Source organism: Schistocerca cancellata, chromosome 3 (genome assembly GCF_023864275.1).
Source record: "Schistocerca cancellata isolate TAMUIC-IGC-003103 chromosome 3, iqSchCanc2.1, whole genome shotgun sequence".
Taxonomy (NCBI): Eukaryota; Metazoa; Arthropoda; class Insecta; order Orthoptera; family Acrididae; genus Schistocerca; species Schistocerca cancellata.
In genome coordinates, this window is record NC_064628.1 from 559,097,027 (window position 1) to 559,111,310 (window position 14,284).

The window sequence follows — 14,284 nt, forward strand, 5'->3', positions numbered from 1 at the left end:
GCGGAAAGACTTACCTTAGGGGGAAAAAAGGACGGGTATACACTCGCGCACACACACACACATATCCATCAACACATATACAGACACAAGCAGATGTCTGCTTGTGTCTGTATATGTGTTGATGGATATGTGTGTGTGTGCGCGAGTGTATACCCGTCCTTTTTTCCCCCTAAGGTAAGTCTTTCCGCTCCCGGGACTGGAATGACTCCTTACCCTCTCCCTTAAAACCCACATCCTTTCGTCTTTCCCTCTCCTTCCCTCTTTCCTGATGAGGCAACAGTTTGTTGCGAAAGCTTGAATTTTGTGTGTACGTTTGTGTTCGTTTGTGTGTCTGTCGACCTGCCAGCACTTTCATTTGGTAAGTCACATCATCTTTGTTTTTAGGTATATATATATGGAATAAGTAACCTGCTTTGCCACAGGGATTAGGATTTCTTGACATAAATGATGCAACACATTACATGAGGGTTTTGTGTGTGTGTGTGTGTGTGGGGGGGGGGGGGGGGTCTTCTAAACTGCACGATTTTAGACCCATCAATGCATTTGATGAACTCGATAATAGGGTCTCGTTACATTAATTACAAACTGCTGGGATGGAAGCAGAGTATGGCTTGGATAAAGGTGTTTCTGCAAGGCCGAATCCAGAGGGTAAGAGTACAGAAAGATGTCTCATAGAAAGATGAGGAATTTTTGGAGATGCCACATGGACACTTGCTGTGATTGCTGTTGATGACATGGACACACAAATCACTCTAATATCAGATGATCTGGTAGTATATCACAGAATTAGCCACTCACAGGATTGAGAGACTCAATGGCCTTGCAACAACAGAGAAGCAGGTAAACAAACAGAATAAGTACCAATGGAATCAAGATTCAGTTTGTCAGTTTCTGTTCCAGAAAATGCAAAATAACAGTTGAGCTAAAGGTACGGGAATATTCATTCTCTATGTCAACTAATTTTAAGTATCTACAAGTGATATTTGATAGCAATTTTTGCTGGTGTGTTCATGTGAAAGGCACAGTTTCCAAGGCAAACAGGGTCAGCTTCCAAGTGATGAGAAAGGGGAAGCAAAAGGCATACTGGTCCTTGGTAAGAGCTCATCTTGAGTACTGCTGTTCTGTATGGGACTCATAACCGTCTTATCTGGATTCGGGCCTGGAAGACATATGAAGAAGTGCAGCAAGATTTGTGTACAGAAATTTTGACGTGATAAAGCCAAAGATTATGTAACATGTACAAGGCTGTTGCAGGTTGCAGTGCTTGGGCTGGTATTAAAAGTAAGGTGAATCTGAAGTAATCGAGGAGAAGCCGGATGTTAAACACACATTAAGCCACTCCCATCAAAGAAACGTGCTACACTACAACAAGTCTGTGGGCAGATTTTCTTTCATAGGTAAAGAGAAGAAGGAGCTGAAAAGTTTCCCTATGTGGTTCTTAAACCCCTGGCCTGAGACATGGTGTTTCAGGAAAGACTTAATTTGGATATACTGAAGGACTAAATGAAATTCAGTGACTATATGTAAGTAACAGATAAACAAGTTGCTTTGTGTTTTATTGTGGATGTATCCAAATTGTTACTGTTGAATATTAACAAACTGATTGACAACATGACTTGACATGAGACTTTTAATCATCCAGATGAAATGGAACAAATTCCAGAAGGCACCAGAAACCAGTAACAGGTCTCATTTTAGGAAAACTTTAAGTTATGCATTCCAATAAACTGTAGAGTTTACAACCGTTTACTACAGGACTAATGAAGCACAGCTGAAGCGAGCTTTGTAATAGCTCGGAGCAATAGTCTTTGGAGGCACAAAATTTGAGCAGTTACATGTAGACACTTTCACAGGTGAGATAAGGAGAGATTATTACAGTGGTAATATTTTGGAAAATTGCAATCTACTTCCAAAATGCATTTTTCATAAAATTTCACTTAAAGTCTGAACTGGAATATTAATGGGGTACCTCATATACACTCCTGGAAATGGAAAAAAGAACACATTGACACCGGTGTGTCAGACCCACCATACTTGCTCCGGACACTGCGAGAGGGCTGTACAAGCAATGATCACATGCACGGCACAGCAGACACACCAGGAACCGCGGTGTTGGCCGTCGAATGGCGCTAGCTGCGCAGCATTTGTGCACCGCCGCCGTCAGTGTCAGCCAGTTTGCCGTGGCATACGGAGCTCCATCGCAGTCTTTAACACTGGTAGCATGCCGCGACAGCGTGGACGTGAACTGTATGTGCAGTTGACAGACTTTGAGCGAGGGCGTATAGTGGGCATGCGGGAGGCCGGGTGGACGTACCGCCGAATTGCTCAACACGTGGGGCGTGAGGTCTCCACAGTACATCGATGTTGTCGCCAGTGGTCGGCGGGAGGTGCACGTGCCCGTCGACCTGGGACCGGACCGCAGCAACGCACGGATGCACGCCAAGACCGTAGGATCCTACGCAGTGCTGTAGGGGACCGCACCGCCACTTCCCACCAAATTAGGGACACTGTTGCTCCTGGGGTATCCGCGTGGACCATTCGCAACCGTCTCCATGAAGCTGGGCTACGGTCCCGCACACCGTTAGGCCGTCTTACGCCCACGCCCCAACAGGTGTGAATGGAGGGACGAATGGAGACATGTCGTCTTCAGCGATGAGAGTCGCTTCTGCCTTGGTGCCAATGATGGTCGTATGCGTGTTTGGCACCGTGCAGGTGAGCGCCACAATCAGGACTGCATACGACCGAGGCACACAGGGCCAACACCCGGCATCATGGTGTGGGGAGCGATCTCCTACACTGGCCGTACACCACTGGTGATCGTCGAGGGGACACTGAATAGTGCACGGTACATCCAAACCGTAATTGAACCCATCATTCTACCATTCCTAGACCGTCAAGGGAACTTGCTGTTCCAACAGGACAATGCACGTCCGCATGTATCCCGTGCCACCCAACGTGCTCTAGAAGGTGTAAGTCAACTACCCTGGCCAGCAAGATCTCCGGATCTGTCCCCCATTGAGCATGTTTGGGACTGGATGAAGCGTCGTCTCACGCGGTCTGCACGTCCAGCACGAACGCTGGTCCAATTGAGGCGCCAGGTGGAAATGGCATGGCAAGCCGTTCTCCATGGGAGAATAGCAGCCTGCATTGCTGCGAAAGGTGGATATACACTGTACTAGTGCCGACATTGTGCATGCTCTGTTGCCTGTGTCTATGTGCCTGTGGTTCTGTCAGTGTGATCATGTGATGTATCTGACCCCAGGAATGTGTCAATAAAGTTTCCCCTTCCTGGGGCAATGAATTCACGGTGTTCTTATTTCAATTTCCAGGAGTGTATAATGACATCATTTGAGAGTGAGCAAATATTCAGACTGGAAAAGATGGGGAAAGGAAGTTCGCCTTGCCATTTTCAAAGCAATCATCCTAGCTTTCGTCTTAAGAAATCTAGGAAAACTATGGCAAATCTAAATCTGCAATGCACATTGAGGAAAATGCTGACAATACTTTTCATACTTCTTTACACAATTCCAAGAACCAGATTTCAATTTGGAATGCAGAGACATCATTCAAGTCTCCAAATACTGTTTCTTCAGACATTGTGGGTTTTGGATTATGTAAATGTAAACAACACGAGCAGTCCTTCCATATCCTGTTGTATCACTAAAATGAACTAAAGACAGTAACTACACAGTAATTGATATTTAAGAAAATTTAAAATGCATTTCAATAAGGTCAACCACGGAATAAGTGGGAGGATTTTGAACAAAACTATGGTATACAAAATTAATATCTTCTGACTGACAAACCTGAGTAATAGTTAGCTACATAATAAAACATGTTTTCTATGGCAGCAAAAAAGAGGACATAGTGGGAAACTAAAGAAACAAGGTACAGAAAGGCTCAGCATAAAACCAGATGACTGACCTCCTGAAGAAGGGCAGAACTAAATGCTTTTAATTTTATTCTTCTTTAAAGTCACTATCAGTTAAAACTCTAGGTTATTCTTCACCAGTTATAGCTTTTTTCCACAATATTATCTATTTTGACAAATGAGAATCAAAATTTACTAATTTACTTGAGCTCAAATCCATAGAAAACACATTTCATATAAAGATGACAAATGACAGCTGATGCACATACATAAATTTTCCAAAATTTAAGCAGGTTGATTAGCTTAGGAGCCTAGACAAAAAATCTGGTAAAAACCATCCAAAATTCACAGACAAATATATTGACATTCACCTGTCTGAGCTGACTGTGACGGAGCTGGGACAACTGGAACAAGTAGATGAGTAGCTGCCTGCTACTGGCACCTCCAAGTTCCTGAACAGAAATTAATGCTTCAGCCAACTGGCAACAAGATCATAAAAATGTAGAAACATTCACTTTAATGTGTTTCCCAGTTCCTGTGTTCTTGTAATAATATAGATTGAATCAATAATTTATTATAATTAATGTGTACTAAGAAGTGGAAAAACTTTTTAATAATGTAAATCAGACTGATATAATGACAGCAAGGAAAAAAGATACTGAGGTTTATTCAAAATTTCTATGTGTTGTATCAAAGAACTGAATGGATATTTAATGAAACACAAAGCCACATAAAGTGATAAAAACAGAAAACATGTATTAAACAAGTTATGTAAGATCAATGTACGAGTGCCAATAACAGCAATGATGGAATCTTACATAGATTAAATACTGTAATAAAACTGCTTTCCCCCATTCAATGTTGAGGGTGACCAATTTAATTTCATTTCTCTGGTACTTCCACATAGTATGCTTAAAGTGAAACTGTCTTTTATGCATAATGAACAACTCCCACCAAATGGATTACCTTGATTGCCAAGACATTGTTTGCAGACTCACAGCTATCCCTCTAACTTCAGTGGCACGGGTAAATTCCAACTGAAGAAATCATAACACAATGCCAAAACCCTGTCACTGTCAACATGTATCACCATCTTTAAAAGATGTATGTGGGTTGACTGAAAAGTAGTGCCTCCACCTTCATAACTCTTCAACAGTTGGCAGCATTGGTACGTGGCAGGTGCTGGCTTGTTCCATAGCCTCTTCTCTACAGCTCTAGTTGGCCGAAAGCCTTGGCATTGAGCGGTTGTGGTGTTACAGTGTAAAGTATGGAACCCTGCACAGACGGTCGGTCAATGTGATTTAAGCAACATTGAATTCTTGACAGCAGAAGGTGTCACCCCAAAGGAGATTCATCAGAGAATAAAAGCAGTTTATGGTGACTGTGCATTGTTGGGAGAGTAAGTTTAAAGACGTTGGGGTGGGAACATCTTACCTGTGTGACAAACAAAAAGTTGAACATCATGCAACAGCTATCACCGAGTTTCACAAGCAAAATGTTGACGGACTGATTCAGGACAATCGTCGTATCACTCAGAGAGAAACTGCAAGCACAATCGGCATTTCACAAGAATGTGTGGGTCACATTATTGGTTTGCTTGGCTATCGGAAGATCTGTACACAATGAGTACCCTGGATGCTGATTCCTGAAATGAAAATGCAGACCTGAAATTTGCCAGGAACTCCTCTCATGTTACGAGAATGAAGGTGACACCTTTCTCCACTCAATTGTCACAGGAGACGAAGTGTGGGTACACCATTACCGTATTTACTCGAATCTAAGCCGCACTCGAATCTAAGCCGCACCTGAAAAATGAGACTCGAAATCAAGGAAAAAAAAAATTCCCAAATCTAAGCCGCACCTGAAATTTGAGACTCGAAATTCAAGGGGAGTGAAAAGTTTTACACCGCACCTCCAAATTGAAACAAAGTTGGTCCATTGTAATATGAGACACAATTTAGGTCGAATGAATGACGATACAGCTACAGTAGTTTGGTTCGAGTCGTAAGCTTAGCAGTTAAGCTTTACCAGGTAGCCATTGCTGTACGTCAGGCGCTCCGTCCGTATTTATATGGCTACCCTTCCTTTTTCGCGTGTTTCATCTGGTTTGAATTGATTGCTTATTTTTCTTTGATCTGATAAGTGCTGTTCTCTTTGTTATAGGTGTTTACTTCACTCTAAGCTGAAAATGCATTATTGTTCTGTGTTATGCATTTTTTGTTGCATTCTGATAACGAGTGTTTACGGCCTGTCGCCGCTCGCGGCATCGCTTGCTTTTGAGCGCGCTACCGCCGCTTACAAGTTAGAATAAAAAAAGAGAGGAATTGTCTCATTAGCGAAACAATGGCAAGAGACTGCTATTTGTTGTTACTTACACTGCTGCTTTCTTTGATAATGATAAACGAGAACCAAATAATAGACTGCATATGATATAAGATGTGAACGAGAGTTTATCGAAAATTTTTCTCCGTTTGGAAATCTTTGCAGACGCCTCTTTAGTACATTACATTCTGCATAGAAATTAGTCATCTTAGATTTAAAAATCTAGTCAGTTGCCGTGCTTCATTTCTGACTGTATCACAAATCGGCATAAGAATAATACGAATATAAACATGACATGATATGTATATTCTTTCGCGTTTGCTGTTGTCTCACTCTAGTTTCATAGTTTATTAGGCAGACACGATTTAAATGAGATAGCAGCAAACACGAAAGAATACTTGGCAAAATGTTTACATTCGAATTATTCTTATGGTGAAGAGAATACTGCATGTGATTCACAATTCATAAAAGTTCCTATTAGCAACCATCACTTGTCACAGGTAGGAAAAAATTCAGAACGTAGAGTTGGCTATATTGACAAACATCCCAAACACAAACAGTCTAGCCAGTCTCGGGGCATAGAAAAAAGCTCGTCTTCCACCTTTTTTTAAATTTATTTACTGACGCAGAGGTTCTGGCGTGCCTGTGTAGCGCCACATATATTTGACGGCAGAAGTTAAATGTGGCGGCACCTACCAACATTTTTCAGAACTTCCGCTTACTTTGCTGTCGATTCTAAGCCGCAGGCGGTTTTTTGGATTACAAAAACCGGAAAAAAGTGCGGCTTAGATTTGAGTAAATACGGTACAACCTGGAGATGAAACATCAGTCTATGGAATATCAACACACAGACTCGCCCCAGAAAAAGAAATTCAAGATGCGACGCAGCCCTCAGCTGGAAGAATCATGGCCACAGTGTTCTGGGACGCAGATGGTGTTACCCATGTTGATTTTCTTGATCATGGAACAACAATAAATTCAGAGCGTTACATCACAACACTGCAAACTCTGAAACGATGGCTAAGAAGGGTCCAAAAGGAAAAGGGAAATGTTTTCCTGTGCATGAGAATGCCAAACCACACACTTCACATGCCACCACAGCAGAACTTCAGAGACTGAATCTCACCACCATACGACATCCTCTATACAGTCCAGATATAGCACTGCCCGACTTACATCTCCATCTATTCCCGATAATGAAAAACAATCTGCGGGGACATCTTTATGCATCTGATGAAGACGCTGAGAGAACTGCGAGACTGTAGATGCAGAAGCAGAGTGTCGACTTCTTCTGTAATGGCTTCAGAAAACTTGTTCATTGCTGGCAGAAATGTATCCAGTTGGCTGGTGATTATGTGGAAAAGTGAATATTGTTAATTGAAGATAACATTCTAAGGATTATTTCTGCATTGGATTTATTAAAATATTCCCATCCAAACCCAATTAATGAAGGTGGAGGCATTACTTTTCATTCAACCATCATACTCTATATGAAAAGCACTTCAAATAAATGGGCTGCTTAATTATTTACACATTTATCAATACATTCATTAAAGAGAAGAGAGATCTAACATGCTCGTGTTTCCATTTATATCAAAGGAAAGGAATGATACTTTACCACTATAAATACGTGTACATAAACTTTGAGTAATTAGTTCAATAGTTCCTTTTGTTCAAGTTTAATGTACAATTTACTGAGGTCATTGGACATAGAGTACTTGCTCCATCAAATGAGGCTGGCAAAGGAAGCTAAACAATGAAGACTCTTACAACAGAAAAACTTGAAGTATGGTTGGACAGGCCTGTCGTAACAGCATCCCTTGTAAATACAGGGAGAGGAGGAAGATTAATGTTTAAAGTCACATCAATTATGAGGCCAATAGAGACACAGAATAAAAGGGATAGGATAAGGATGGGGCAATAAATCAGCTCCATCCTTTTAAAGTAACATTCTGATATATAACTTAATGACTGCAGAGAAACCACACATCTAAATCTGGACAGCAAAATCGGGATTGAAGTCCTTCTCCTCTAGAATGTAAGTACAGTGGCTTCACTGCAGTGTTACCACACTCATTCCAAAACATGAAGCCCATGTCTAAACTACTGTTCTGCTACATCAATTTCACCAGTCTGCTGTAAAGTTTGTAAGCGACACAAAATCATTTCAAATCATTAAAGTCCCCCCTGGTCCCATTCAAATTTTTCTGAAAATTCTGTAATTTACAACAGTTGTAATTTTTCTTCATTTCTATAAATTCTTCTCTCTTCTTCCTGAGATTAAGTGTTTCGCCAACATAAATATAACCAATTACCCCATTACCGTACATTTAGACCTCTGTTACCTATTATACATCTTGTTGCGCTGCTAACAGTACAGTGACATATGAAACAGGCAATATAGCTTCATTAATTCAGGGGCCCTGTTTCATTTTTGTGAATTATATTCACAGTGTTCCTGTTGTAAGTGCAGATGAAACCAAGTTATTTCTTTTTCAAGGTTGCATTTGTTGCTTCTGTGTGATACTTGTTTCTGAGAAACTGTTTTAGACAGTTAGCTAGTTACTTGTTATATAGATAAAATTCAAAATAAATGTTATGATGTAAAATGTGTCAACAGAAAAACACTGGCCAATTATACACAACAAAATAAAAAAATAAAATAAAAAAAAATCCAAACCCCAGGCAGGAAAATCAACAATTTAGGAAAAGACAGATTGATACTTACCTTGAAGAAGACATATTATGTTGCAGACAGGCACAATTAGTATCTTTTAACTGTGCCTCTCTAAAAACTAAAAGTAATATTTATATGGCTACACGTTGGCCATTTACAGGTTTCTCTTAATGACTATCTCTATGCAAGAATTCCTCTCTGGAATAGGAGTTGTCTGGGAGAAACATCTTTTTATCTACATTTGGAAATACTTCTACTACATGTCAGACATTATATTTCCATGGGTAGGTCATCAAAGAGTTTTGTAACTGAATGTTTCATCCCTTTCTGTACCAAACTTAGATTCATTAAAGGTGAATGTAGACCTTTTTCCTTCTCGTGCAGTACTCGCAAATATCTCTGTTACTTTCCAACTTAGATGGATTGTTGATAAATTCTGTAAGTGAATAAGTATCATGTGAGGCTGTGGTTAATAGACCCAGGTGTTTAAAGAGATACTTGCAAGATGTACATGCGTACACTTCACTTCACACACAGTTCTAATTACTTTCTTTTGTCCAATGAATAGTTTTTGCCTAAGTGAGGATTTATCCAAGATATTATCCTATAAACATCAATGGATGAAAATATATTAACTTACTAACTTCTAGACTCCTGGAAATGGAAAAAAGAACACATTGACACCGGTGTGTCAGACCCACCATACTTGCTCCGGACACTGCGAGAGGGCTGTACAAGCAATGATCAGACGCACGGCACAGCGGACACACCAGGAACCGCGGTGTTGGCCGTCGAATAGCGCTAGCAGCGCAGCATTTGTGCACAGCCGCCGTCAGTGTCAGCCAGTTTGCCGTGGCATACGGAGCTCCATCGCAGTCTTTAACACTGGTAGCATGCCGCGACAGCGTGGACGTGAACCGTATGTGCAGTTGACAGACTTTGAGCGAGGGCGTATAGTGGGCATGCGGGAGGCCGGGTGGACGTACCGCCGAATTGCTCAACACGTGGGGCGTGAGGTCTCCACAGTACATCGATGTTGTCGCCAGTGGTCGGCGGAAGGTGCACGTACCCATCGACCTGGGACCGGACCGAAGCGACGCACGGATGCACGCCAAGACCGTAGGATCCTACGCAGTGCCGTAGGGGACCGCACCGCCACTTCCCACCAAATTAGGGACACTGTTGCTCCTGGGGTATCGGCGAGGACCATTCGCAACCGTCTCCATGAAGCTGGGCTACGGTCCCGCACACCGTTAGGCCGTCTTACGCTCACGCCCCAACATTGTGCAGCCCGCCTCCAGTGGTGTCGCGACAGGCGTGAATGGAGGGACGAATGGAGACGTGTCGTCTTCAGCGATGAGAGTCACTTCTGCCTTGGTGCCAATGATGGTCGTATGCGTGTTTGGCACCGTGCAGGTGAGCGCCACAATCAGGACTGCATACGACCGAGGCACACAGGGCCAACACCCGGCATCATGGTGTGGGGAACGATCTCCTACACTGGCCGTACACCACTGGTGATCGTCGAGGGGACACTGGATAGTGCACGGTACATTCAAACCGTCATCGAACCCATCGTTCTACCATTCCTAGACCGGCAAGGGAACTTGCTGTTCCAACAGGACAATGCACGTCCGCATGTATCCCGTGCCACCCAACGTGCTCTAGAAGGTGTAAGTCAACTACCCTGGCCAGCAAGATCTCTGGATCTGTCCCCCATTGAGCATGTTTGGGACTGGATGAAGCGTCGTCTCACGCGGTCTGCACGTCCAGCACGAACGCTGGTCCAATTGAGGCGCCAGGTGGAAATGGCATGGCAAGCCGTTCCACAGGACTACATCCAGCATCTCTACGATCGTCTCCATGGGAGAATAGCAGCCTGCATTGCTGCGAAAGGTGGATATACACTGTACTAGTGCCGACATTGTGCATGCTCTGTTGCCTGTGTCTATGTGCCTGTGGTTCTGTCAGTGTGATCATGTGATGTATCTGACCCCAGGAATGTGTCAATAAAGTTTCCCCTTCCTGGGACAATGAATTCACGGTGTTCTTATTTCAATTTCCAGGAGTGTATATCCCCAAAGTTGCCAGTTATTTTTATGGCAAAAGTAGACAAACCTAAACATTATAGCTGATCAAATGTAAGGTTTCTCCAATTTAGGTTTTCATCAACATGCACTCCTGAAAGCTTACAATTTTCTACCCTGTTTATTATTGTTCCTGTTACATTAAGTTGAAAATTTTAGAAAATGAAGTAAGGAGAAAAGCTGGGCAGCAGTTATTGACCTCTGTGGAGGTATCCTTTTTACAGCGAATATGGCCTATTTCAGTCCCTATAGGGACTGTCCCTCTGGGAAAACACCTACAGTTAATGATCTACATCTATGCCTACATGGACACACTGCAATCACATTTAAGTGCCTAGCACAGCGCTCATCAACTATTATTCCACACTCTAACACCGTGTGGAAGAAACCAACACCTGTACCTTTCCAAGCGAGCTCTGATTTCCCTTATTTTATTATGATCATTTCTCCCTATGTAGGGTGGCATCAACAAAATATTTCTGCCTTTGGAGGAGAATTTGGTGATTGAAATTTTGTGAGAAGATCCCACCAGAGAAATGCCTTTGTTTTAATGATGTCCACCCCAAATCTTGTATCATGTCTGTGACTCTCTCCCCTACTTCTCGATGTACTCCATTGATCCTACCTGGTAAGGATGCCTCACTAGGCGAAAATATCCCAAAACAGGATGAACAAGCATCATGCAGGCGGTCTCTTTAGTAGACCTGTTGCATCTTCTACATGTTCTCTAATAAATTGCAGTCTTTGGTTTGTCTTCCCCCCAACTTTTTCTGTGTGTTCTTTCCAATTTAATTTGTTTGTAAATGTTAATTCCTAGGTATTTCATTGAATTTACAGCCTTTAAATTTGATTGATTTATCAAATAACTGGAGTTTAATGGATTCCTTTTCACACTCATGTGGATACCTTTTCATTATTTAGGGTCAATTGCCAATTTTTGCACCAAACAGATATCTTTTCTAACTCGTTTTGCAACTTGTTTTGATCTTCTAATGACTCTACCACACAATAAACAACAGCATCATTTGCAAATAACCTAAGATGACTGCTCAGATTGTCTCTTTATCACTTACATAGATAAGGAACAGCAGAGGGCCTGTAACACTACCTTCACATACGCCAGAAATCACCTCTGTTCTTCTCTATGACTTTCCGTCAATTACTACAATATGTGGCCTCTCTGAATTCAGTCACATACCTGAGACAATAGTCTGTAAGTAAGTAATTTGATTACAAGCCACTTTTGAACTACAGTGTCAAAAGCCTTCTGCAAATCTAAAAATATGGAATCAATTTGAAATACCTTGTCAATAGCACTCAACACTTCATGTGAGTAAAGAGCTAGTTGTGTTTCGCAAAAATGATGTTTTCTAAATCCATGTTGACTGTTTGTCAACACCGTTGTCTCCCAGATAATTCATTATGTTCCAACACAATGTATGTTCCAAAATCCCGCTGCATATCAATGATAACGATATGGGCCTGTAATTTAGGAATTACTCCCATCGCCTTTCTTGAATATTGGTGTTACCTGTGCAACTTTCCAATCTTTGGGTATGGATCTTTCATCAAGCGAGCAGTTGATGATGTATTATGAAATTGACTCCAAATGTTACGTATTACACAGCCACAACTTTTTAGTGTCTTGTTGGAGATTTCATCCACCCCATACTGACTTACTTTTTAGAGTCCTATAATAATGGCGTGTGAATGAGGGCCTCCCATCGGGTAGACCGCCCGCCTGGTGCAGGTCTTTCGATTTGACACCACTTCGGCGACTTGCGCATCGATGGGGATGAAATGATGATGATTAGGACAACACAATACCCAGTCCCTGAGCGGAGAAAATCTCCGACCCGGTGATGATCTGTCTTATTTCAGATGAGGATGTGGGTTTAGGTTTTAATTCACTAAATGTCATCTGTATTTCTTTTTCAATGTATGGTTTTGTTTTCTCATCTGAATTATTTGCACCAATTTTCTCACCCATTTTTAAAAGCTATCAGCAATCATAAAAAATAGCTGTTGCACATGAACTTTCTTTTACAGTGCTCCCAGTCTCTTTAACGGAAATAATGTCATCTTCTAAGGCTTCATTTCAAGACTCTCTTTTAACAATATTCCATATTGGTTTTGTTACATCATCTGTCAGTTCCAGACAAGATGTGCACACCCCTGAATCTTGACACAACTTTTCTTCATATGTTGGAGTACTGTTTATAATAAGAAAGTATATCTTGGTCATTACTAGCCTGTCTATTTTGTAGAAATCCTTTCTTCATTTCAGAGAGACTAATACCAGTAGTGATCCAAAGTTTCTTTAATGACTTACCAGTATTACCTTTAATTATCTTTTTGGGAAAAATACTTTCAAGAATGGATACAAAGTCCTTAAGAAATACTTTAATTAAGGATTGGCATTAGGTTCATTGTGAACCTCATCTCAGTAAACTTTATCTCAGTCAACTTGTTTCAAGCTTTTCTTAAAATCTTCAGTAGTTTTGCCTCACTGTTTTCTGCTTCCATATAGTACATGAAGCCAAGTTATATAAAGTGACTGACTTACCATCATGATCTAACAATCTGTTTACCACTGGATCCACATGCATCTAACTTATTATCTGTAAGAGTACTGCTATCTTGAGCAACTCTGGTAGCGAAATTTAAGACTATTACCGAACTGTAAATGGCTCAAAGAATTTCTAAATCATATTTGCCATTAGATTCCTTCCAGAATTTTACATTAGAATAACCACAAATTAATAATCCCTTCCTTTTGTCTGACAGACAGCACAATAAATCGTCAAATTTGTCACTTATCCAGTGGAGATCAGTTTACTGCAAGAATTACAAACAATACACTTCCCAACAGGAATTTATAAGCATATTGTTCTTTATGCTTGTGAATTCCTATTGGGAAGTGTAAGCATTTTGTTCTTTATCCTCCCCATGAACGATGGACCTTGCCCTTGGTGGGGAGACTTACGTGCCTCAGCAATACAGGTAGCCGTACCGTAGGAGCACCCACAACGGAAGGATATCTGTTGAGAGCCCAGACAAACATGTGGTTCCTGAAGAGGGGCAGCAGCCTTTTCATTGGTTGCAGGGGCAACAGTCTGGATGATTGACTGATCTGGCCTTGTAACATTAACCAAAATGGCCTTGCTTTGCTGGTACTGTGAACGGCTGAAAGCAAGGGAAAACCACAGCCGTAATTTTTCCTGAGGGCATGCAGATTTACTATATGGTTAAATGATGATGGTGTCCTCTTGGGTAAAATATTCCGAAGGTAAAGTAGTCCCCCATTTTGATCTCCAGTCAGGGACT

At 41.6% G+C, this 14,284-nt stretch overlaps 1 protein-coding gene across 2 annotated transcripts in view; it reads right to left on the reverse strand.

Moving 5' to 3' along the window:
* LOC126175406 (lateral signaling target protein 2) overlaps positions 1-14,284 on the reverse strand; it is a 335,369-nt gene that overhangs the window by 49,863 nt on the left and 271,222 nt on the right. For both annotated transcript variants that reach the window (XM_049922200.1, XM_049922199.1), the window contains exon 7: positions 4,243-4,323. In XM_049922200.1, the coding sequence (XP_049778157.1) occupies positions 4,243-4,323 (81 nt within the window). The remainder of the gene's footprint in view (positions 1-4,242; positions 4,324-14,284) is intronic.